The sequence below is a fragment of the Aspergillus affinis genome (assembly GCF_023601865.1).
Source record: "Aspergillus affinis strain CMG 70 chromosome Unknown NODE_113_length_118157_cov_87_342048, whole genome shotgun sequence".
NCBI classification, from domain to species: domain Eukaryota; kingdom Fungi; phylum Ascomycota; class Eurotiomycetes; order Eurotiales; family Aspergillaceae; genus Aspergillus; species Aspergillus affinis.
In genome coordinates this window covers 75,904-98,335 of record NW_026515894.1, presented here as the reverse complement: position 1 = coordinate 98,335, position 22,432 = coordinate 75,904, and the positions used below count along the sequence as shown (strand labels likewise).

At 51.3% G+C, this 22,432-nt stretch overlaps 5 protein-coding genes across 5 annotated transcripts; 3 read left to right on the top strand and 2 right to left on the bottom strand.

Moving 5' to 3' along the window:
* Positions 1–7,368: 7,368 nt before the first annotated feature.
* Positions 7,369–8,751, top strand: gprC (the record flags this gene model as incomplete). Its single annotated transcript, XM_053104511.1, has 2 exons — positions 7,369–7,959; positions 8,014–8,751. The coding sequence occupies 2 exons, from the start codon at positions 7,369–7,371 to the stop codon at positions 8,749–8,751; spliced, it is 1,329 nt and encodes a 442-aa protein (XP_052952246.1).
* A 2,474-nt stretch (positions 8,752–11,225) lies between these two features.
* KD926_000701 (transcription factor domain-containing protein) lies at positions 11,226–13,738 on the top strand (the record flags this gene model as incomplete). Its single annotated transcript, XM_053104510.1, has 8 exons — positions 11,226–11,311; positions 11,385–11,626; positions 11,695–11,827; positions 11,940–12,495; positions 12,566–12,586; positions 12,640–12,690; positions 12,744–13,623; positions 13,698–13,738. The coding sequence occupies 8 exons, from the start codon at positions 11,226–11,228 to the stop codon at positions 13,736–13,738; spliced, it is 2,010 nt and encodes a 669-aa protein (XP_052952245.1).
* Positions 13,739–14,650: 912 nt separating this feature from the next.
* KD926_000700 (fungal specific transcription factor domain-containing protein) lies at positions 14,651–16,570 on the bottom strand (the record flags this gene model as incomplete). The annotated part of the gene is made up of 5 exons (XM_053104509.1): positions 14,651–15,062; positions 15,124–15,404; positions 15,462–16,112; positions 16,194–16,355; positions 16,412–16,570. The coding sequence occupies 5 exons, from the start codon at positions 16,568–16,570 to the stop codon at positions 14,651–14,653; spliced, it is 1,665 nt and encodes a 554-aa protein (XP_052952244.1).
* Positions 16,571–17,726: 1,156 nt separating this feature from the next.
* Positions 17,727–18,304, top strand: KD926_000699 (uncharacterized protein; the record flags this gene model as incomplete). Its single annotated transcript, XM_053104508.1, has 2 exons — positions 17,727–17,931; positions 18,021–18,304. 2 exons carry the CDS (start codon positions 17,727–17,729, stop codon positions 18,302–18,304), a joined length of 489 nt encoding a protein of 162 aa, XP_052952243.1.
* Positions 18,305–19,541: 1,237 nt separating this feature from the next.
* Positions 19,542–21,967, bottom strand: KD926_000698 (uncharacterized protein; the record flags this gene model as incomplete). The annotated part of the gene is made up of 4 exons (XM_053104507.1): positions 19,542–20,044; positions 20,094–20,172; positions 20,231–21,584; positions 21,636–21,967. 4 exons carry the CDS (start codon positions 21,965–21,967, stop codon positions 19,542–19,544), a joined length of 2,268 nt encoding a protein of 755 aa, XP_052952242.1.
* Between the last annotated feature and the right edge of the window lie 465 nt (positions 21,968–22,432).

The following is a 22,432-nucleotide window of genomic DNA, read 5'->3' as shown; positions in this document are numbered from 1 at the left end:
AGATGACGAAGAAGAAACTGACCCGAAAGATCCGAGAAAACCAAGAAACACAAAAACAAGAACAAGAAAAGAGCCAAAAGTATCTCATTTGGCATATCATATGCCCTCTCTCTTCACCAGAAGATCAAACCGATCTCTTATGATGATTTCTCAACTCCGATAAAACAAACCAAACAAACCTACATGCGCCTACCCCATCTTTTATCCCGATTTTTGTTTTCATCCCTTTCAAAATGTTCATTTGCCATGCCATGGCACAGGAGGACTCGATAGGCAGATTTCCCGCAAGTTTCTCACTCTTCATACTTGAGTTTTTGATCTTCCTTTCTATGTTTCCCCCCCTATCTTTCTTTCTTTCACTTTACATTGTTCCAGTTAACGACCCTTTTGATGATGAGCGATATAAACCACGAACGCAATGGCATGAAACGAAATGAAACGCATATCCATGAGGCTTCCTTCCCTCTTTTTTCTTTCTTCCTCTCCCCGCCCTTTCTTTTTGCTTTCTTCCCAGATTGCAAACTCGATTTGGTTGTATGTATCTTCTATCTATGTATGCATGTCATGTTGCTTTCTGTACATGGAGGCAGATTGATCTTACCTCGACTGGATTGACTTAATGCCACATACCTATTTGATTTCTTGTTTATACTGTGTTTTTGTGTAATCTTGCTCTGTAATACTGTAACTAGTTGGTAGGCATCTTACACTCGAGATAATTGTCTCATGAGATTTAGCGCATTCTACGAAGACGAAGAAGAGCGTAGAACAGGTAAGTAAGCAAGGTAGGAGAAAGGCTATGACTCACCGAAAGACCCATTGCATAACTACATACCCAGTTCCAAGCAGCAGATACAAAGTCTCCCATCGGCAATATGAGCTGTCTCTACCTGCCGGCTCCTAGTCCCAGATAATAATGATTGCCAAACCTAATTAGCTATACAGACCATATTCCCAATCCGTAGCTTCTAGACCCCCGGGCAGCGAGCAGTCTACCTTCAGTTTCCTCCGTACTAAAGCCGAGCGCAATGACCACTGAGGTAACTAACCCCTGGAATTCAAACGAACAGACCAATTTCATCGCACGATGACTTCTTCTCCCCGGTGAAAGCTCCACCCAGTCACCTGCCTACTCTGTAGTCTGTTCTCAACTTCTCTAGGGTTAGTTAGCTAGCTAGTGGCTACTAAGTACATACTAGGAGAAGTAGTAAGTAGGAGGTATACACCTCCTCAATCAAGCCTAGCACCTCAGATCCTCACGGGGGCCAAGTGCCAACGCTCTTTCCCGCTAAGGAATGACTAGGAGAAAACAGAAGATCAAAAGAAGGGGAAGAACTTGGAAAAGAAAAACCCAAGAATCAGGACACGGGAAATCACCACACCAGAAGCAATAGTCTCCAGCGATCACGATCTCAAATGATCTCCTGATGGATTCTGCCGCTAATGCATGAAATCTCTGCGATCGGCTGCGCTGTTTGTATGGAGTCCGAGTGTGTTCTTGGGTTGTCTACGAGTCAGTCAAAGACGCCACCGTGCGGGCTGCATGGAGTGCTACCGTGCAAAGTGCAAATGTAGGCAGTTGCACTGTAGTCTGTAGCACTAAGACGTATACCAAGCGTGAGCCAGGCCCCACTGGTTGAATCGGGTGGATACAAGGTCGCCCCCTCCCTTGGGACTGGGACTGGGAAGGGGGAATTCCGTGGATCGTATGTACGGAGTACTCCGTAGGCACCACGCGCACGGCACGAGGCTAAGATTGCTTGAGCGGGTTAAGAATTCAGAGATTGTCGCTTTCTGGGCTCTGGGCCTGGCGGGTTCGAGATTACGGAGTGGTGGTCAGGGGAACCAGGGGATTGGGATTTTTGGTGTTGACTAAAAAAGCACGGGGCGGGTGAGTTTGTGTACTTGCAGGGTGGAGTGGAGTATGTTGATGAGTCTTTGAGCGGGTTGTCTTCGACTTTTTCTTTTACTTTTTTAAGATCTTTTGGCGAAATGAGGGCAAAGTCGCTCAATTTGATCGGGTGCAGTATCCGGGTAGTGTGACTGGTGCATTGAAGAAATGACCATTCAGAATTTTGCTGGGATTGCGACTCGCAAGACGAGGTAACCCTCCCCTCAAACGGGAAGGAGGAAATACTCTACAAGTCGAAAGAGACGAGGTCGAGGTGTCAAACCTCGTGGACCATTGTTGAATTGCCAGACCCGGGTCGTGCCGATGAAAAAATAAATGCCGACCTTCCCTTCTGGTGATGGTTCGTAAGGGCTGAGTCTTTGCGGGATGCATTCTGTGGTTCAGGTCCCGATGAACCATGGATGAGTTTTATCAGCAGGGTACCCAGGGCACATTCCGAGCCAGTCATGGGAGACCATGGGGGAATTCGCTTTCCCGTCCGCAGTTTAATTCTGAGCCCTGAGCTCGGTAGGAAACTTCCCTTTCCGTTGAATCCATGATCCTGGGATTCGGAAGCCGCCCGTCGGAATCGTGCCTGAGGGCACGAACTCTTTGAACTTTGAATAAACTTGAACCTTATGCCAAATCGGGTGCTTTCTCCGGACTATTCATGCCGGTTGATGTTAATCTGCATTGAAGATTGTCGCTAGTAGGTAGAGGGCGAGGCCAACCCTCACAGGACAAAAATATGGGGAGCGTCGATTTGCAGGCTTACCCATCTATCCCCCAGCTGAGATCGATAGTCACCATGATTTGATTTTTATTCATAGTGTATGGGGCAGCTCCATTTCGGCATGGTGGAGACCCCTCCAGGATCGGTTGCGCCTCCTGATCCTGCCGCCACCAGAGGGTCGGTGCCTCGGGATGATCACCGTGTACACTGTGCAAGTGTACGTCTTGCTTTGACCTGGAGTGTCCGGAGTCCGGAATGCACTCTGAACTAAATCTGAACGAGCCAAGAAATGCGTGGCCCAGGATTCAGTGGCAATATGCAGTGACGTGCGTTCATGTCACAGTTTTCCTAAATCAGGACTTTTTGACGACGATGCAAGCCTGCAGTGCGGAAGGATTTAGTGCATCTTTCGAATTTCATGGGGTAGGCCCGACCATTCCCTCGGGCCCTTTGACCAGGATGATGGCAAAAATAACCACCATCTGCATGGAATCTTCTACAACACTGTAAAAGCCCCCAAACCATCGGCATGGGTCAGATCAAGTCGCCTAGAAAGGAGATTAAACTGGAGCACGCCAAGGACATGGTGGAGGAAGATCACCCCCAAGAAGAGAGTGCACGGAATCTGTCCTGGGGTCTATTCACTATTGGCATAGCTCAACGGAAAGAACAAGGCTTAAGTCCGGGTATTATAGCATTCAATCAAGAATCACCTCTTTCGGTTGATGGCCCGAGGGTTTGCGAGACAGCTCGGCCATCAAGGACCCAGCAGGGAAGTTCACAATCACATATGTGGCCCCGCTACTAATTGAACCGAAGAACGATCACCACGGAACAAGAGCCGACTTGATGCCTCGTTGTGGACAAGAACGATCTGCTACTCGGTATTTCGTAAAATCTTGTGATTGCCAATAAGGGACCGAAAGTGCGAGCAGAAGTGGAAGCCCTACAACGGGTACGATACGCTGGATTCGATTAGATTGCAATCGTTTCCATATAATTCCCCAATTAAGGCACCGATCCAATTGCATAGTGTGTTTTCAGTAGACACTACCGATTATCATCACGATCGCCAGTCGAAGAACTTTGTTCTCGCTGAAAACACACATGGCTACAGCATTGGGCCGGCATTGTATCGAATGATGAGAATCAACGAAGTGTGTCTATTTGCCATTTGAGTTTGGCTAGTGCATTTTCAGAGTTGTATAGACAGAAACCAGAAGAACTAGACCGTTCTCCAAGCATCGAAGGATGCATAGCGGAGGTTAGCATATGGAGCCAGGTTGCAAAAGACGTTGACAGAACTGTAAATTAGTTAGTGTACCAGCCAAATTTGAAGTCTGATAGTGCACCAGATTGACGCAGTGTCGGGCTGGTGCGAAGGATTTTCAAATCCTACAATGCTGGGATCGACCGTTGGCCGCGGAGAATCGTGAGGCGACTTTGGGAGATCTCCAGGCTGCTATTTCAACTGGCGGCTCAGACACCCGGTCGTAGGCCTCCGGGCTAGGACTTCCCAGAACCTTAAAAGTCGGGGAACGAGCCAGCGATTTCGAATAAGAGGCCGGGATGAATGGCTAGCACTCCGTAAAAAATTTTAGTATTCCACGGACAAGACCATAGTGATCATAATGCCTTTTTGTCAAGTAAGAAGAACGGGAGAGATGTGCTCAGTAATTCTCTCACCCGTTCTTTGCCGTGAGAGTACTCCGTGGCACATGGCCCGAGGCCGAGGTTCACACGTTGTTCCTTTTCATTTCTTTCCTAACGGTCAAGGATCTACATACTAGATCGCCCCCAAATGAATTATTGCTGGTCTTTTCATTTGGCTCAGACTAGGTGGAATCGTTATAAAATTATCACGACGGGCGGTGATTGTCTTGTTGACACTTTGGGATTAGGACTTGTCGATTTTAGTATCAGGGGAAACCGGAGGGTAACATCCGGTGTATCCAGAGCCCCATAGCAATGTCCATGAGGCTGGCACTGACATCGAGTGGGTATTGGCGCTAGACACTTAGTTGATTAGTTTCTGGAGCAAATTTGCCATTAGCCAAAGTCAAATGGAGGAGACATTTGTAATAACAGAACAGAATTTATTAAATCAAAAATAATTGAGAACATTATTATTTGCAGGGAAGAATACGACATCCCCGCGGAGTAAATTGTGGCATGCACCGGTCGAGAGGAGTATTCCGGGGTATAACTACACTGTAGAGACTAGAGACCTGAACGCGTCCTGCAGCAGTGTCAAGCTGATCAGCGGCCATGTGTCCGTCGCGGACGATGAAATAAGCACGGAGTCGAGTCGAATGACGGATTGATGAATGATAAGCATTGATGACGGTCAATGGATGGGACTAGGAGGACGATCCGCAGGCAAAAGGCATGACGAAGAGGAGAGAATGAGAGAGAGAGGGAGAGAGAGACACAGAGAAAGAAAGGAAACGAAAAAAGAAAAAAAAAGAAAGAAAAAGGGGAAAAAGACCCCTGTAATGATACACGTTCCGGTACAGGTATTTTACACTGGAGGTCCATGCGGCTCCTCCTCTTTTTCTCGTTTCTTTCCTTTCCCTTCCCTTCCCTCTCTTCCTTTCCTTTAACTCTCCTTTGTTGTCCTGCTTTAGATTTGGTCTTTGCCCTACGGATTACGTTCCAATAATAATCCCATTGACTTCGACGGGCGCAGACGGAGAATACTTTGTATTCCACGCGCGAACCATCCCAAGCTGGAAGGTGCCATCAGTTTATCAGTCAAGCTAGAGCCTAGCTAGTCCCTAGCTAACCAGCCTATTCCTAGTGTTAGCCACCTTGCTACACGACTTTCACACACACGCTGTCTGCCGCGTCAACGCGGAGCATAGATACATGGATCCTATGCCCAGAAAACCTTCTCGAAGCCTTACAAACCTGGCACGGATATTGTCCGGTTGGCTTACACACAGTACTCCGTATGACTCCAGTGCCCACTTAGACGTTGAACGGAATGGAGACCAGAATGCCTACCGAGTACCGAGTATGGAGATGGTGAGGGTCAGCTTGTATCAGACTGATTCAGCATCCGAGAATTCAGAAGACTATTGTGTATGACTGGAGTATTGTCAGTCGGCTTCCTCCGCAGTGAGAAATTGGTTTCGTTTTTTTTTTCCTTTTCTGGTTTTTGTTTGGAGCATCTAGGCAATGATAAGTCTAAGCTTTCACGGGCAGTACTATGGGTTATTGATGGTTATCGATCCCTTGGCGACACTGCAAAGATCGTCCCTGCTTTCTCAAACCCCTCTTCCTTTTAGGGGAGTTTTTATTATGATTCCCTTTACTTGTTTTCTCTGGTACGGAGGACACACGGGATATTTGATTTACGAAAGTGTTCCATCTAAAGTGGACCCCCGGTATTTAGTTTGCCTATCCGATCGACATTGGTGAAACTGGACTGGGAATTTCTGGAATGGAGTCTTGGCGACACTAACTCTTTCCGCCCTAGAGTCTGTCTTAGTTGTTTCCACCCAAAATCTTGTCGGTGACCAAGAGAGAGAAGTCTTGTCCGGCTGCAATTCATGCGGGGAGTCATCGCGCCGGTCCTGGGCAGGATTCCTTCCTGGCCGGAAGCTGGCTTCTTATGTCCGGAATCTACGAGTACAGAGTGTTTTCTAGCACCTGGGATGGTGACGAGTCCCAATCAACCGTCCTGTTCCGCGGCGGAGGCCTCTCGTGCTCTCGTGCTCGATTGAAACCCACAGTGCATGGACCCAAGTCAACCGCTCCCCTGCAGCTGCAGCGAGTGACGGACGACGGTGGTTTAGCTTGAAAACCACCCCCTGTCAAATCACTCAAATGCCAATTCAACGGAGCACGCTCGATAGCAATGAGCAAAGTTATTTGGGAGGGCCCTGTAATGGTCACTACCAGGGCCGGTTGATCTGGGTCCCCGCTACTATCACCGCGAGGCTACGAGCGAGCCAGTGAAAATGACGTTGATTTCCTCCTGCTTGGCACCTGTCCTCGTATCTAAAGTTTCAGGAACCACTCGGCCAGGCATACATGATCCCTTGGTATCACTTAACCGCGATTCCGTTCGATGATCTCGGAACTGCCCCTGTCTCGAGTCCTTGACCTTAGCTTCTCGAGACGGGGTCGCCAGGTGGGGTACCTCTCCGTGAGCTACAGTGCTACTGCTGGGTCTGCGATGATGGCGTCCACGGCGTCGTAGGTTTGAATATGTTGATCCCAGTCGACTAGGTCCCTACCGATTCAACAAAGCTTTGCCCGGTTCAAGGCCTTCTCTCCACAGCAATCCACACACACATGTCGGTAGTTCTATTCCCATCCCAATTTAGTCTGAACATAGTCTACCGTTGTGGCTCGAATTCCAGTTTCCGCCACCGACTCCCCTTTCCCCTCTTTTATTTTATTTTTCATTCCCCTTCTGTTCTGTTCTTTTTCTCTTTTCCAATGGTCGGTGCTTGTTGATCGTGGCCACAAAAAAAGGTACAGAACCAACCCCTGAGGCGGATCATTTTGGGTTTGTCTACCTTTTTCCAATAGTTCATCGTGGATTTGCATACCGGGGACTTGGTTATTAGATCACCTGGTGCCCGCCTTGACCGTCGGGAAAAAAAGTCCACCTCTGTTGTCACATTCCCTTCTACCTCAGGGCTCCCCGGTTGTGGTTCCTTCATACCCTTCCTTTTATGAAGAGAGTGAGCATCGGACTTCAAGGCCTCATCCCGCACAACACATTTCGACCATGAGTCTTGTTTACGTATTGCGCGCCCTGACCGACAGCGCGGGCGAAGGTAACCGACTCTCGCCGCGACTGGCCTATACAGAAGGTGGTCCAACAATGGACATCGATCCCCTTCCCAGTGCCCAGCGCAAGGGTCTCATTGCCATCTCGGTTATGGCCATCCTCTCCTTCATCGCCACTCTCATCCTGATTCTATTCATTACCTATCGACTGGTCTTTTGGCGGTCCAACTATGCACGATATATTGGTTACAACCAATATATCGTCTTGATTTACAACCTGGTTTTAGCGGATCTGCAACAATCTCTCGCGTTCCTTATATGCATCAAATGGATTGTCGAAGACAAAATTGAAGCAAACTCGGCGGCGTGCTTCCTTCAGGGATTCTGGCTGCAGGTTGGAGATCCCGGCAGTGGAATTTTCGTGCTGGCCATTGCCTTTCACACCTTCCTTCTCGTCACCATGGGCCATAAGTTGAGCCATCGAACTTTCGTTATCGGCGTCATCTCACTCTGGGCATTCGTCGCCGTGCTCGTGATCATCCCCCTTGCCTCTCATGGACGTTTTGTGTTTATTCCGTCGGGTGCTTGGGTATGTGCACGTCCCGTCTTACTCTCCAAATCGGATTGCTGACCGTCTTCGTAGTGCTGGATCAGCGAGGAATACGAACCCATTCGTCTGTGGACACATTATATCTGGATTTTCTTGGCCGAGTTCGGCACGGTGACCCTGTACGCTATCATGTGGTTCCAGCTGCGCCGGCAGATCAAGCAGTCCGCGATTCTGGGAAGCAGCCACACGGAAAGTCTAAAGCGTCTGCGTCGCGTTATCGGATACATGGTTATCTACCCCGTTGCATATATCGTTCTCTCCCTCCCCCTGGCCGCCGGACGAATGGCGACAGCTCAGGGTGAGACCCCCAACATCGCCTTCTTTTGTGTTGCGGGTGCCTTGATTACCAGTTCCGGCCTGGTCGACGTCCTTCTTTACACGCTCACCCGCCGAAACCTGATCCTGGAATCCGAGCCGAGTCACGATCGCAGCTACAACCGCTTTGTGAGCAGCAAGAACCGCAAGACCGATCATCTGACGACGATCACGGCGGACCCGAAGAACCGAACCGACATCAGTGCACTGCGTACCGTGCGCCAGCGGGATGAGGACGAAGAGATGGACCACCACGTCCGGGACGGATCGACGGACAACATCGTGCAGCCCACTGGCGTCGAGTTGACCCCCATGGGCAAGGTGTACCAGCACACCACGATCGAGATTACGCACGAGCCGGCATACCCGTCCGAGGCCGAGGGCAGCGACCGTTCCAGCCGCGATTCCGATAAAGGGCATCATCATGAACAAGCATCCAGGATGTGGGGAAAATAACATTGCAGTTCTCTCCCGATCACCCTGAAATGCCCTTCTAATGTCATTTGGTTGGTTAATGTCGACGTTGTTCACGCCTTTCTTCTCTTACCACTTTTCTTTGTCTCTGTATAATAGATCTTTTATTGATTACTCCGCATACTGGAGATCGCCTCATACCCCTTTTGATGACCCTGGCACTTGCATTTCTTGTGACATATTTGTCTCTCTTTCCTTTCTCTTTGGGGGCTTTACATTGACCCACGCCCTTCTCTTTTCTTCATGTACCACATGTGCATATATTTCCTTTACCTGCCTCTATACCATTTTCATCCGAAAAGAACCAATAATATACAACATCGCGGCGACAGCAGCCACGGCGATGAATTTTGACGACTCATTTCCACTCATCTGCGGAGAAGTCCGTAGCGGCTTAGGACTCGTTCAGACAAAGGATCCTTTAGATTATTGTAATGATCTAACAGAACCACGCGACGAATCGTGATCGAAGGAGTTCCCAGGAAGAAACACGGGCGGATTCCACCCCAGGTTCCCGCGATCGGACGGGATTCAGACCGTTTCAAACTCCGTCATTGCACTTGCATTATCAGTATTGATTAACTACTATTAACCATGCGGAGACTAATCCAACGGCCTGGGGGCCAATCCACGCTGTTGGGTACGAGGTGTAGGAATCAGGCTATAAGCACTAGCATGCGACCGGACCTATGAAGTAATCTGTTAACTAATGGGCAGTTACTCCGTCAGTCATTAATTTCTATTTAATCAACATGCCTAACTAGCTAATCAGTAAGAACAAAGAGTCCCATACTGGAATGAGTGTATACCTGACTCTGACCCGACCCCGATCAGACCAGAAAAAAAGACTCCGGTCGCAAACCCCGTCCGTCCTCTCAATAGTCAATACTACACATTATTCGGGAGAAATGCCTGGGTCAGTTACCGACGGTGGGTCAGTCGTGCCGTCTGGCTTGGAATCAATCTTTTTTTATTCGACATTCCGACTTGATGACTTATTGATGGGTTTAGTGAGAATGACGCGGTGGGGATCCGCTTTGCTTTGGGTATTTGCTCCGGGATGAGACTCTGAGTCGTGTCACTCTTAGTCTCTGATTTAATTTTACATTACTGCGTACTGAGTAGTGGGGTGTCAACGGTTAATTAATTTACTGAGGTTTCATTTCGTGCATTGGACTCAATTTAATTGATTGGATATCATATATCCCGTCCCAGGGAAGTCTAGTACTGCATATGACAGGAGACGGCGCGGTGGTTCAAAGCCCGGAGAGCGGGATGCGGATCTATTCCCGTGGTACTCGCCTACCACAATATTATCCCTCATTTCATCTCTACGGGGTACACTCTGTGGTCTGATCGTTTGAGGTGTCCCTGTCTCTGTCTCTGTCATTGTTGTGAAGGAGGACGGAGTGAAGTGGAGAGAGCTGACGAGGGGTCTGCAGTACTGAGTATGTACCTCCTCTAAGCGAGGTCTATCACTTATCACTTATCAGGTTATCGCTGGGGATCTACAGTCTACAGATCGTATGCACCTAACTGCAGTGTACTGCAGTCTGCAGAATTCATCGCCATTCTCTCTCGCCCGAGTCTTTCGTCAAATCCCTCGCGCAAAGCTCGCTTCTTCTGAACGTCATGCGCCCGTTACAGTGTAAGTTTGGGGTCTCTGGATGATGTGTGATCCTAAGATCTGAAGAACATGCGACGCGTCCACGATAGGATTAGGAGGTTAAGGCAGAGAACCCCTCGTTGGGTGGATAAGTCGACCTCGTCCCCTCGCATCTTGAATATGCAAGCCACGTCCCGAGGCAATGGAATCTGGCCGTCACCATGACGAATTGAGTCTGGAGCTCGAATGCAACGGCAACTGAAAAGCGAGATGCTGGTTACACCGATACTGCTGGAAGAACTCCCCTCGCTGAAGGCGGGCATATTGGAAATGTTGCCACTGCACGGGGTCGCGGGGAGGATGCTCCTACGTCACAACGCGCCGCCGAGGATCACGGTCAGCAGCCAGCCGTCAGCACTTAAACGTAGCCGAGCGGTTCGAGATCAGGCGAGGGAAAAATTTCCGACCCGATTCGAATGGATGGAGTATGGATGGGGTTGGGGAGGGAACCCCAGGAGACGAGCGAGGTATAGAAGGATATCCCGGAGGACCACCATATATTATTTTCGAAAGAATCGATCTATACAGATTCTATATCTAAAAAATCGGCCAACGCCGGATCACCCACGCCACGGCCGTTGCCAAGCGACGTGTTCCATAGATCATACGGTGGATTGACATCAACCCGGGATTCGCTTCTCCCCGTCGGGATTTGCCTGTGTTTTCGCTTTCCCTTTTTTTTTTTTACTCTTTCCAACCACGCCATGTGGCCCCTTTTCACCTCGTTAACTTCCTGTCGCATGGCCGGTGTTCCCCCTTTTCGTCGTCATGGTTTGGCTTTCGAAGAACCATGAATAACCTCTTGCCGGTCGGGGAGTTGAAGCGGCCCGCTCGTCGTGTCAACGATCCCCCCGTGAAACTCGCCTGTCTATCCTGGTATGCATCCGTCTGAAGGTTTTCAGTATAAAGGATTCGCGTGAATCTCCCTCGCTAACTAATTCCGTTCTAGTCGTGCTCTGCGGATCCGCTGTGATGGTCAGCCCGAATGCGCCAACTGTATAGCCAAAGAGAGACCATGCTGCTATGTGCCCAGTCGCCGAGGCGGTCCACGCAATTATTCCGCTCGTAAGAATAAAAGTGCTGTCGTCCACAGCCCGACGGACCTCACTGCCGACGAGGGGAAAGACCCTCCTCGCCTGAAGACTCCCACGCCGATGGAGCCCGAGGAGCACGCTCGCTCGGAGGCTGAAGGTAGGTGATCGCGCGCTCCGTCGTTGCTGCTAGAATCCGTACTGATCGATGACTCGCGGCGTGTTTAGAATGGGTGAGCCAACTTTCCGGGTTGTGCGGTCCCGGTGCTGGCCTGCGGAATGTCGAAGTGCCTCTGGCCGAGATAGACTCGATCTTCGATTCCATCTTCACGCCCGTAGACAAGAGTCCGCCAGACTCGCAGTCTTCCTCCAAGCCGAATCAGATCCGAATCTATGACAGCAACGAGCACCTGCAAGTTGACCCCGCGAGGAACACCGTGTGTAATCGGCATTTTACTAATCGTCGGAAGTAGATTAAGTGCCTACTACATCTTCATCCATCCTTATTTCCCCATTCTCCCCCCGCCGGAGCGCCTGCCGGTGACCAGCGGTCCTATCTCCAAAACGCCACCCAGCTTCGAGCCCTCGAACCCGCTGGGGCGGGCGATCGCAGCCATCATGGTCCTCATTCCTCATCCGAACGAAAAGGACCCTGCGAGGCCCGAGTACGTCAAGATCCGACGGGACTTTGCACATTGCTTCGCCAAATCGGCGTTGGACGCGATCGAAATCGACTACGAGTCGAAGGACCCCAAGGACCCCAAGGACCCCAAGGACCTCAAAGACCCTGCCGCGGAAGGTGTCAAGGCCTTTGACCGCGAGCCATTCCATCCGAAATTGCCAGTCTCGTTGGAAGGAGTGGTGGCGCTGGCGATGCTGAGCGTCTATGAATATGCGCAGCAAGGACATCTAGATCGAATGCTGCATCGGTCGAATCAGTCTCTGGCGCTGGCGCTGAGTATGTCACTCCACGAGGCGTTGGACGAGGATGAATTTGCGGAGGCTCGACGTCGAGTGTGGTGGATGACTGTATGTTTATCATCTTATGTGCCTGGGCCGGGAGATTCTAATGCTTGGAAAGTATATGACAACTTGTCAGGCGTTGGCTGTGAGCAATCTGGTGCGTATAAGACATTCTATGAACGGTGGCGAATTTAAAACTGATTGCCGCAGCCGCCAGTGTTCGACTTGTATGATCCCTGGTTTGTGACGCCGTATCCTGAGGTACGATGCTCCTTTATCTTTTAATTGTACACCACTAACTCTTTTGGATCCAGGGATGGAAACTACTCGTCGAAGCCCAACAAGCGATCCTCGAATCCGCCACATTCTCTCGAGACCTCGACCAGGCCATCAAATCCGGCGGGGACGCATCTCGGGTTCTGTACAGAATGGCCGAACTGGACAGCCAGATTGCGTCGCTCCTGCTGCTTTGTCGAGATTCTCTGTCCGTGTCCGAAATGGTGCCTCCGCCCGACTCCCCAGACCTCGTGGCATCGAACACGATGCGTGCGTTCGCAGAAGTCAAATTACATACGTATGTCACCTCGAGCGCCAACTCAAGATCCAAACCACTCACTCATCCCAAACGCAGCGCTCGCATCAAAACTCATCGTCTCTGCGCCTTCCAAGACATCGACACCATATCCCCGGAGCCAACTGACCTCTCCGCCCCAGCCACCGACCCGATCGACTTCTCCCTGGAATCCGGAAACAGCCCGATATACATCCAAGACCCCCCGGTCCCTCGCCACGCCCACCGTCTCCCCTTCCCGTTCTCCTCCGACGAATCCTCCCGAATCTGTCTTCACGCCGCGTTCAACGTTGTCGTCCTACTCGACAACCTCCCCCATCCGCGTCCCACCTCCGAGACCTCCGAGACAAACGCATCCCTCTCCCTGCACCGACCCCAGCATGATATCCCCCGCACCATGCCGACGCTGATCTGCTGTGCCATGCAATCGGGATATGCGATGCTTATGCTGTGCGTCAAGGCGCGCGCGCTGCAGCGCTACGGTGGCGAGGAAGCGAGTCGTCTAAGCGCGCCTTCGTTGACCATGACCGGGTTCCGGGATGAACTGCATCAAAGCCTGCGAGGGGTGGTCAAATGCTTGGACAATTACTGTATTGCATATGAGGCATTACATGGCGTGAAAGGTAAGATTTGTCCGATATTCGGTCTGTCGGTTTCCTCAATTATAGACCTTATCAACTAACACTATTTCCGGTAGACGAGATTTGCCAAGCAATAGAGCGAGAATTCCGACTTTGAAGTTTCGTGTTGGTGCAGGCAGGCAGTTGCATCTTTTTTTTGGCTTTGCTTTGGCTTTGGCTTTGCCTTGCGCTGTAACTGCGACTAATTACAACTGCGGCTACAACCTATGCAAGGTCATTAGTTTAGATCTTTACCTCTTCCATTTTCCATTTTTCTTTGGTTTTATTTTGCGATTACGATTGCGACCGCAAACACGACTGCTAGTGTTATTTCGCTGATTGGCTGATTGAGGTCTGGATGTGGGATTGGATTGGATGGCTTATTTGCATTACCATTTACTACCTATTGGTTGCTAGAACCATCCGCGGTGGGTAGGTCACGACGGTAAACGGTGATAATAAATACATGAGACGAGACGAGGCATGAACGAAAAATGAAGATAGACTTCTTAATGAATATCCCTATGATCTTTTCCTTTCCTTTTCATTTCTTTTTTTATCTGATATATGATGGGTATGGATATGGGTATGGGTACTGGGGATTTATTAGAGCTAGATTGATTCCATTCTAGATGTAGCTGACAAGGGAGGGATTGAGGTAGGTATTGTGTAGGATGTATTATGATCCAGATCAGCTAGAGATAGGTAAATAGACGGACTGAACTGGCTTGGTTTTAATTTGGGCCATCTCGTCCGGTCAACGAGAAAAGAAAATCCAAACGACGGAAGGCAGGAGAGTTGAGAAATCCAATCCTCTTCTTGTTTGAATTTCCTCGTTCGCTATGCAGCCACAGTCGTAAATAAGTATGTACAGTCATCACACCGAAAGAGAGAGAAAGAGCTCTGATCATCTCATCTTACTCCGTCGTTTACTGGAAGAGATTGATCATTAATAGTAGGATGAGATCACGCCTGCGGATCTCCTTATCATCGTTTTAGTATTATTCTTCTGGCTCAATGCCACATCACGTCATCGCAGCCCCACCTCCTGATACATATCGACCATCTGCCCCCTCACCGTCTTCGCCAACGGCCACACCTTCCCCAGGACATTCAACCCGCCCACACCCAGCTGGATTCTCGCCTTCAGGGACTCGACCTTCCCCGCGGACGGCACCACCATGCACGCCGCGGTGTGCACCACGATGCAGATGGCCAGCGCACACGTGAAAAACGGCGTGCGGCCTTGAATGGGATTCGGCAGGGTGGCGAGGTTCGAGAGCAGGTCTGCGGCGCGAAGAAACTTCTGTGAGTGGAGGTCGAGGTCGGCGGAGCCGGAATGCGAGGCATCCCGGGCGGCTTTGAGGCGTGTGCATGAGGTGCGGTTGCTGAAGGAGGCGAAGCGCATGCTGGAACGGGGGTGGTGGAGGTAGATCATCCCGCTGGGAGTGGTTAGTCTTTTTACACTCCCCCTCGTTTTATAAGTGGAGGGGTGGCACTTACATATAGGTGATCATTTCTGCCTGGAATAATAGTTCGTCAAAATCGGAACTGTCGTATCCGGACCCTTGAGATGAAGGGAGTCGCATCAAGGATGACACGAGGCTGGCGTCGACGGTCTGCACGCGGGCTTCGAGATCTATATCGAGCGAGCGGTTCACATCCATGACTTTCCCGAGGTTTTGGATGGCATGGATGCGATAGGCAAAGGACGACGGGCAGTTGCCCTGTCCGAGGGACCAATTGCGTTCGAGATCGTTGAGGGTCTGTCGTATCGACATCGGCTATCGTGACGTTAGCAAGGCGGCGCAGGCGAGCCAGGCAAGAAGAGAGATGCATACGGCGATCCCCGAGCTAAAAGCATCTTCCGCACAGGGTAATCGAACATCCGTCCGTTGACGGCAGAGTCGAAACGAACTCTGGTCTCGCATGGTGGCCAATAAGCCGTCAACGACGTAGAGTTCCCAAAACGTCCGGCACCAGCTCTCCTCCATCAGGAAGTCGCCCTCGGAGTTCTCCACGGCAAAGCCGGAGCGATGCATGCCCAGATCCAAGGCGAGGTCAATGGCCGCCTGCATGGATCGATGGGCACTGTCATCCTGGCCGTGCGCATGCTCCACAATGGCTAGCAGCAGCATGCCTTGCACCTTGAACCCGTCTCGCAGGGTGGAATCCGCGAAGACGGCGTAGGCCTGCGCGCGAAACTCTTCCTTGAAGGCCGGATCGGGGTAGAAGTGAGCGCCGACGTAGCGCATGATGAACAGCAGGTAGGACGGAATGCGATCCGCCAGAGGCGACGCCAGCGCCTTCCGCGGGACCAGCAGGGGGTGCGACCGGTGGAAATTCTGGTAATACAGCTGGATCATGGGGTCGTAAGCCACCCCCGGGGTGGACAGCTGCTCGGGTTCGGGCCAACTCATGGCATCGTCTGTTAAGCTGGGCATGTCGAAGGTCTGAGGCGAGCCGAGGGACTGGAACAAGGCTTCGCCTGCCTGCGGAGGGGAAAAGGAGATTTATGTGAGATTTCGGGGATTTCTTTTGTTTCATGATGGCTAAAGAAAGGTGACACATACATCCAGGTCCGGAGGCAGGGGGGTGCTATTGAGCCAATTGGAGAAAGCATCGGCGTCGAACAAAGGCACGTCGTGATGGTTGAATAAGGGTGACGGCGGATTGTCGGGTTTGCTGCGCATTCCGCGTCGAGAGCGCACATAGCGGCATTCGAGGTCGGAGGTCTGACAGCGACCGCACACGGGCATAATTGAGTCGCATTTCAGGTGTCGTCGTCGACAGGGCAAACAGGCGAGCGACGAGGGTTGACGTGGGGAGGATCTGGAGGGGTGGTGGTGTTGTTGTTGTTGTTGTTGCATGACTGCGGTAGATCAGGAGTAGTAGTACTACTACTGAAAAGAAACCCGGGAAGGTCGAGGCCGCGGCGGAGGAGTATCATTTTTAAGATGAAGAGCGTGAGGTAAGTCCAACGTGGGGGGGAAGCGAAGTGGAAAGAGAAAGTCTAGAGAGTAAGATTGTCCCATGGAAAAGGGAAAAAGAAGGCAAAGAATGATCCCCTTCGATCCCGAGATCCCCGATTCGGCGACCACAGAAAAGGCCGAAAGGAAAGAACGACCGCCAAGCCTTCTTTCCTCTTTCTCCGGTGTAAACACTATACACTTAACACTATCGGGGACGGGGGACCACGACGTCACTGTCCGCGGTTGCTCGCCGGTCCTTTCAAGAAAGGAAAACCTCAGGCAGGAAGACCGCCATGTGCCGCTGAAGTTGAGGAGTCCCTAGCGGTGTAACCCGAGTGCATTCCATCGGGCTTTCTAGACCGAAGGTTATTGTTCTCAAGTATTAACTCAAATACTTGCATCGCCTGTGCAGATGGTTTCCCCGAGTCCCCAGACCGATGCATCAATCAGATCCTCGTCTGGCCCGCGATCTCGTCGGCGAGACCTTCTGTCGGTCTTTCTAGACGGCGTCCAGATCGGCGACCAGAGTCTATCCAGAAGCTGGAATTCTCCGGGGACAGCCCGACCAAGTGGACGCGGGAACGAGGATCGGACGTGTTCGCCATGCATCGCCCTGCAGTGGTGGTGGAGACCAGACTAAGTGGACAATGCAAGCCCGAGCGGATGGACGCTGGAAGGTCCCCGACTAATTCAGCCAGGATTGAGGCTGACGCGGTCGGGCTTTAACTCCGTCGGAGGCCTGGAGGGTTCCCGACCGTGGCCTGATTCAGGCATCTGCTGACGGAAAGACGCTAGCCCCTCTGGGTTAGTCCAAGTCACGGCGTCCTCAGGCAGACACCCCCGGAGTGGAATCTATGCTCATTGCTCTCTGACCCCTCTATCCACCTCGGCAGGATCACGAAAGTACCATACTACCGGGACAAGCCTCACGCCATGACGGTCATTTGCCAGCTATTCATAGAAATCTCCGAGTGTGAGCACAGCGCTTAGCGGGTCAGGTTGGTGCGTCCCCCCGAGCGCTTAGAGGTTCCTACTATGACCAGATTGGAAGGTGGTATACAAGAAGGTCGTCGGTGTCAACTCAGCTATCGACATGAGGCGCCCACGAGGTGACCACCGAATAAAAGCATACCTATGGTGATTTCGGGGCGATTGGACGATGCCCGGAGCGAGTTGCTGGTGAGGATCAGCGTTGCGCAGGTCGGGCTGATCGGGGACCTGCATGCCGGGTTCAGCGTGGCAGTGAATGTGTTGATGGGGACCAATTCGAAGCGTAAGAGGGTTCTGGGAGAGGATTTGCTGTTGGCGAGGAAGTTGAGGGGAAGACAGCCGGATGGAAGTAAGTTCATTTACCCAGCACGGCCGAGCCCTTTTTACTCGGTCTTTCCACCTACTTCAATGTCGAAAAAGCTAGCCCCAACCTATTAGACCGCATCAACCTTAACCCCGAGGACATGCAAGCCCTGGGTCTTGAGACCGAGGCTCTGCGGGACCGCACCCCCGATACCAAAAGGGATCCAGTAGAAGTCAGCTTCGTCGAGAACGTCACACTGGACCAAGCGCGAATCATGTTTGGCATCGTGGGAGTGCAGGACTGGCAGCGCGCCGCGGGCGTCAAGGCCAATGTGCGCGGAAACCAGTTCGGGAATGAGATGAAGTTTTTCGCGGGCATTGCGGATGCGAGCGTTGCGCAGGCAGTGTTTGCGAAATAGGTAGTGAGATTTGGTTGAGGTTTCTTGTAGATTGAGTCTGTATACCGTGGTGGTATATTTTGTTCTTGCTTGGGTAGGGCTGATTGATTTTGTTAAGTTGGGTTTTCATTCTTCCTTTGTTTGTTTGTTTAGTTTTGATATGCTTTGCTTTGCTTTTCTGATGTTTTGGTTATGGATGTTTTTGTTAGCTGCCTTGTGAATTTAAATCGTTTTCGTATCTTTGTTGTTTCTATAAATTGATGTTTATTCTGTAGCCTACAAAGCCCCGAGTATTTGTTCCGCGTCCTAGATGGGCCAGAAGTAGAGTTGTGCAAATAAGATAAAGATGGTAGTATATGCTTCAGTCCCGGACATACACCCTTCTTAATCCAGCGAGACAGTTTAGCTTTGGCTCACCTCAGCACGTTCCTGACCCTGTCGAACCATGTCGGACTGGCGTTCCCCCGCATCCAAATCAAGACATAGTCAAATCCAGGGATCTGACGGGATCCACGGGTCCAGCAGCCACCCGGGGGGCGGGGGAACAAGGCCATTATTCCGGAGTAAAGCTCTCGGGATCTGTATGTCGATATCCTTTTCCGTGTCAATGGTGGCTTTCTCATGTGACAGCGATGTTGATGTCATGGCCTTTGACGGTGATTATTGAGGGTGGTAAAATAGGGGATTGACGGGCTTCACTTCTCTCTTGAGGCATTAACTGCCATACGGCGAAGCCTCTTGGTGATAGATACCTGTCATGGTTCATTTCAAATGCCGGTCTCTGAAAGACCACTGAAGGTTGTGGTCTGCGAATGCCAAATGTGCCGAAACCAAATGCTGGGATGTGCTGATCGACCGGGTCATATCATGGCCTAGGTTTGAGACAAAGTATGGAGTAGCCCGAGGTTAGTAGATCTAGTCATGTATTAAATCCTGCCCTTGGAGAATTGGGATAGTAGTTGTTGTTGATGTTGATAAGCCAAATTCGATGACAGGAAGAGGAAGAGGAAGAAGAAAGACAAAAGAGGGGGGAAGAGAGGCAGAGAGAGAGATTGTGTGAGAGGCAGACCAGATTTCCACGTGAGACCGTCGGAGCCTGAGGCGAGGAAATCCGAGAATGGAACGAGAGAATTTAATTCCTCATAACCGAATACTATCCAGGGAGTTTCATATTTATGGACGAGTTGCACCGTGATTGTATTAAATGATCCTGTCATTTCTAATATTATGTCTATAAAGCCCTGATTTAGTATACATTTTACCCATCCGATGGGGGCCGTGCAGGTCTGACAACCTCAAACCCCTTCTCCTTCGATTTCCGCTGCTTCCATCGAGGCAAGGCCTTGGGAGGTCTTGACTGTGAATTGGCGTCTGCCGACTGTCTCGATCCCATAACAATCTTCTGACGGCGATAATACTGATCCGCCTCGCGGACGGAATAATCAACATTAGATGCCCGGTCGGACACGGAGTCGTCTTCATCCTCTTCGATCAGTTCCATGCTGGAACCACCGGAGGAGGTGACCGAGTCACCCATGTCCGAGGATGATGGCACCGAGCGAATGGTGCGTGTGCCGTCGGTTGGGGCATATGATGGAGCATATGAAGGGGCGTATGACGGGGCACATGACGGGGCATACGACGAAGCGTTGCGTCGCGGAGCCCGATAGAACTGGCTTGCATCGTCGGCAATACGTGATTCTCCGGAGGATCCAGGTCGGGGCAGGGGCGTGTGTGTTATATACGCGGTGATGGATTCGTCTGGATGGAATTAGTGCGACGATCAGAAGGGTTATCAAGATCGACATACCTGGAGGGCTGAGCGCAGGTAGGTGGGAGAAGCTTGTTCCCCGTTTCGACCGACGCGAGAGTTGATTCAATCCGAACACCTGATGGACATTAGCGATGGCTCATGAGAAGCGAACGACAACAACAGCAACAGCCTACCGGAGCGTTTTGTTGGTCTGCTTTGACCCCCACGAAGTGAGAATCCAGCACCCCAAATCTCACTAGGATGTACATCACGCAATTATATAGCGATGGCACGAAAAATCCGAGAATGAGGGCCGACGCATGTAGAGAAAGGATGAAGTATCCCACCAAGCCCTTCGATCCCTCGTTGAGTCCCGCGGAAGGAAGAAAGGCACAGCTCATGGCCGTCGTGGTCAGTCGCACGGCGGCCAGGCCGATGGGTCTCCACACCGAGCCATTTTGTCGGTACAGTAGCAGACAGACAATCAGTGCGATTTCACAGGCCATGAGAATGACAATTTGCCCAATGCCAGAGACCTGCAAGCCGCCAATGGCGACGCCTCTGACCAGCGGGAGCCCGTACAAGGCATCGAAGAACCACCTTCGCGTGGACCGGCCCGGGAGAGTGCTTTCACTGAAGAAAGAGTCCTGTCGTTTATGGACCGTCAAATATCGAACTAAGAATCCTAACGAAACGGCGAGGGCTGCCGGCACCGAGATGGCAAGAAATGACCGATACACCTGCGAATGACCCATTACCGGCTGGTAGAGCGAGAAGGTGACGATGGGCAGCAGATAGTAGTGGAGCACCATGCGGACAACGCTCCATCCGGCGTGCTGGATGTGCGACAGAAATTCCTTGCGGGGCTCAAAGGCCCCCGGGGGTCCCCAGAAGGGAAACAATCGCCACATCCACTTGAGCAGCGAGGTGATCTGAGTGATGACCACCACCACGAGGATCATGATCGCCAGGCTAATAATGGTATTGGGCCACAGGTCCCCCATTGTTGTCGCTCCCATGATATGAGACATCTCTTCTAGTCCATAAGTGGCATTGAACGCATAGATGCCATCCTCGACCCCAGGATAGGTGAATTGATGCGTGATCGGACCATTTGCATAGATCAGGGACGACCAGGCGAGTTGGCTAACTACCGGTCTGAAGAAGCCAGGATACAGCAGAGTGAGACAGCCGGACAAGAACACAAATTGAATGTACTGCAGACATTCCCCGATGCCAGGAAGCGCCGATTCGGCCGGGTCGTAGGAGCTGTTGGCGATTTCATAGCGGAACATGCTTGACTGGCGACCCATATAGAATTTGATCCCGGCCGCAATGATTCCAGAGAACAGCATGATGGCCAGGGGAATTCCCAATATGAGATTCTTGGCCGTGGAACCCAGATCAGAGGTGATATTGGCGGCGATGCAGGCCACTTCTGTGCCATTGTTCAATCGAAGGCGAATGGTCGTGGCGAGCGTGCTGAACCTGTGAGGGCTATCCAGAGAGTAGGACATCAGGTACTTCGAGTATGTTCGAAGGTCAGACCTTCGGCGGTTAGCATTGTGTGTATTACAAGTCTGCAAAGGAATCGATTACCGTAGACCATCGTCGGGCAGAATGGTCGGACATCTCCCACTCGTCTCGGCCTGGACCCCAACGGGGCGACCCAGGACACTGACATTGACGATGGGCTCTGCAAACTCGCCTTCCAGGGCGTCGCAGTCATCGGGGCCGACATAATCGCCGTATAGCTTGAGGGATAGCGTCGTCGTATCCGATACATGGAGGCCACCACTCAGACTGTCCGGGGTAAAGATGCCAGGGACTACGGATTCTGCGCCGGCCGGAGCACATGGAAGCCTACGAATGAACGCAGCTAGCCCGACCTGTGACCACAGCAGCACGAGAGTCAGCATCGACATCAGCATGTTGTATGACGATCTGCATGACGATCAAGAGGACGAAGTATGGCAATCTCTCTCTTCCAGAAGAGAACGAAAATCTGCAGCTGGGCGGAGTGGGTCGGCGCTGCTACTGGCTCGCCAGGAGTCCACCCTCTAAAAATATCTGAGCCGAGGTCCAATCGACAAGTGTTCAAGGGGGCCCCATTCGCAGTTCAACCGCTCCGATTGATGGAAGTCCACCGTGTATAGTGGAGCGCTCCCCGCAACGTGTTTCGAATAGGTAACAATCGTCGGACATCCGCCGAACGGGTAAGGCGTGGTTCCTTGATTAGCTGCCTGACAGTTCAGGCAGCAGAAACGGCTCAACAAAGGATAGTCCTCTCCATCAACTTCACGTTCTTTGAGAGCATGCGATGACTGTGTCGACATTCCACCAGATCCAATTACAAACTCGTCAGACGTTATAATTATATCTAAAGGTCGCAAAAC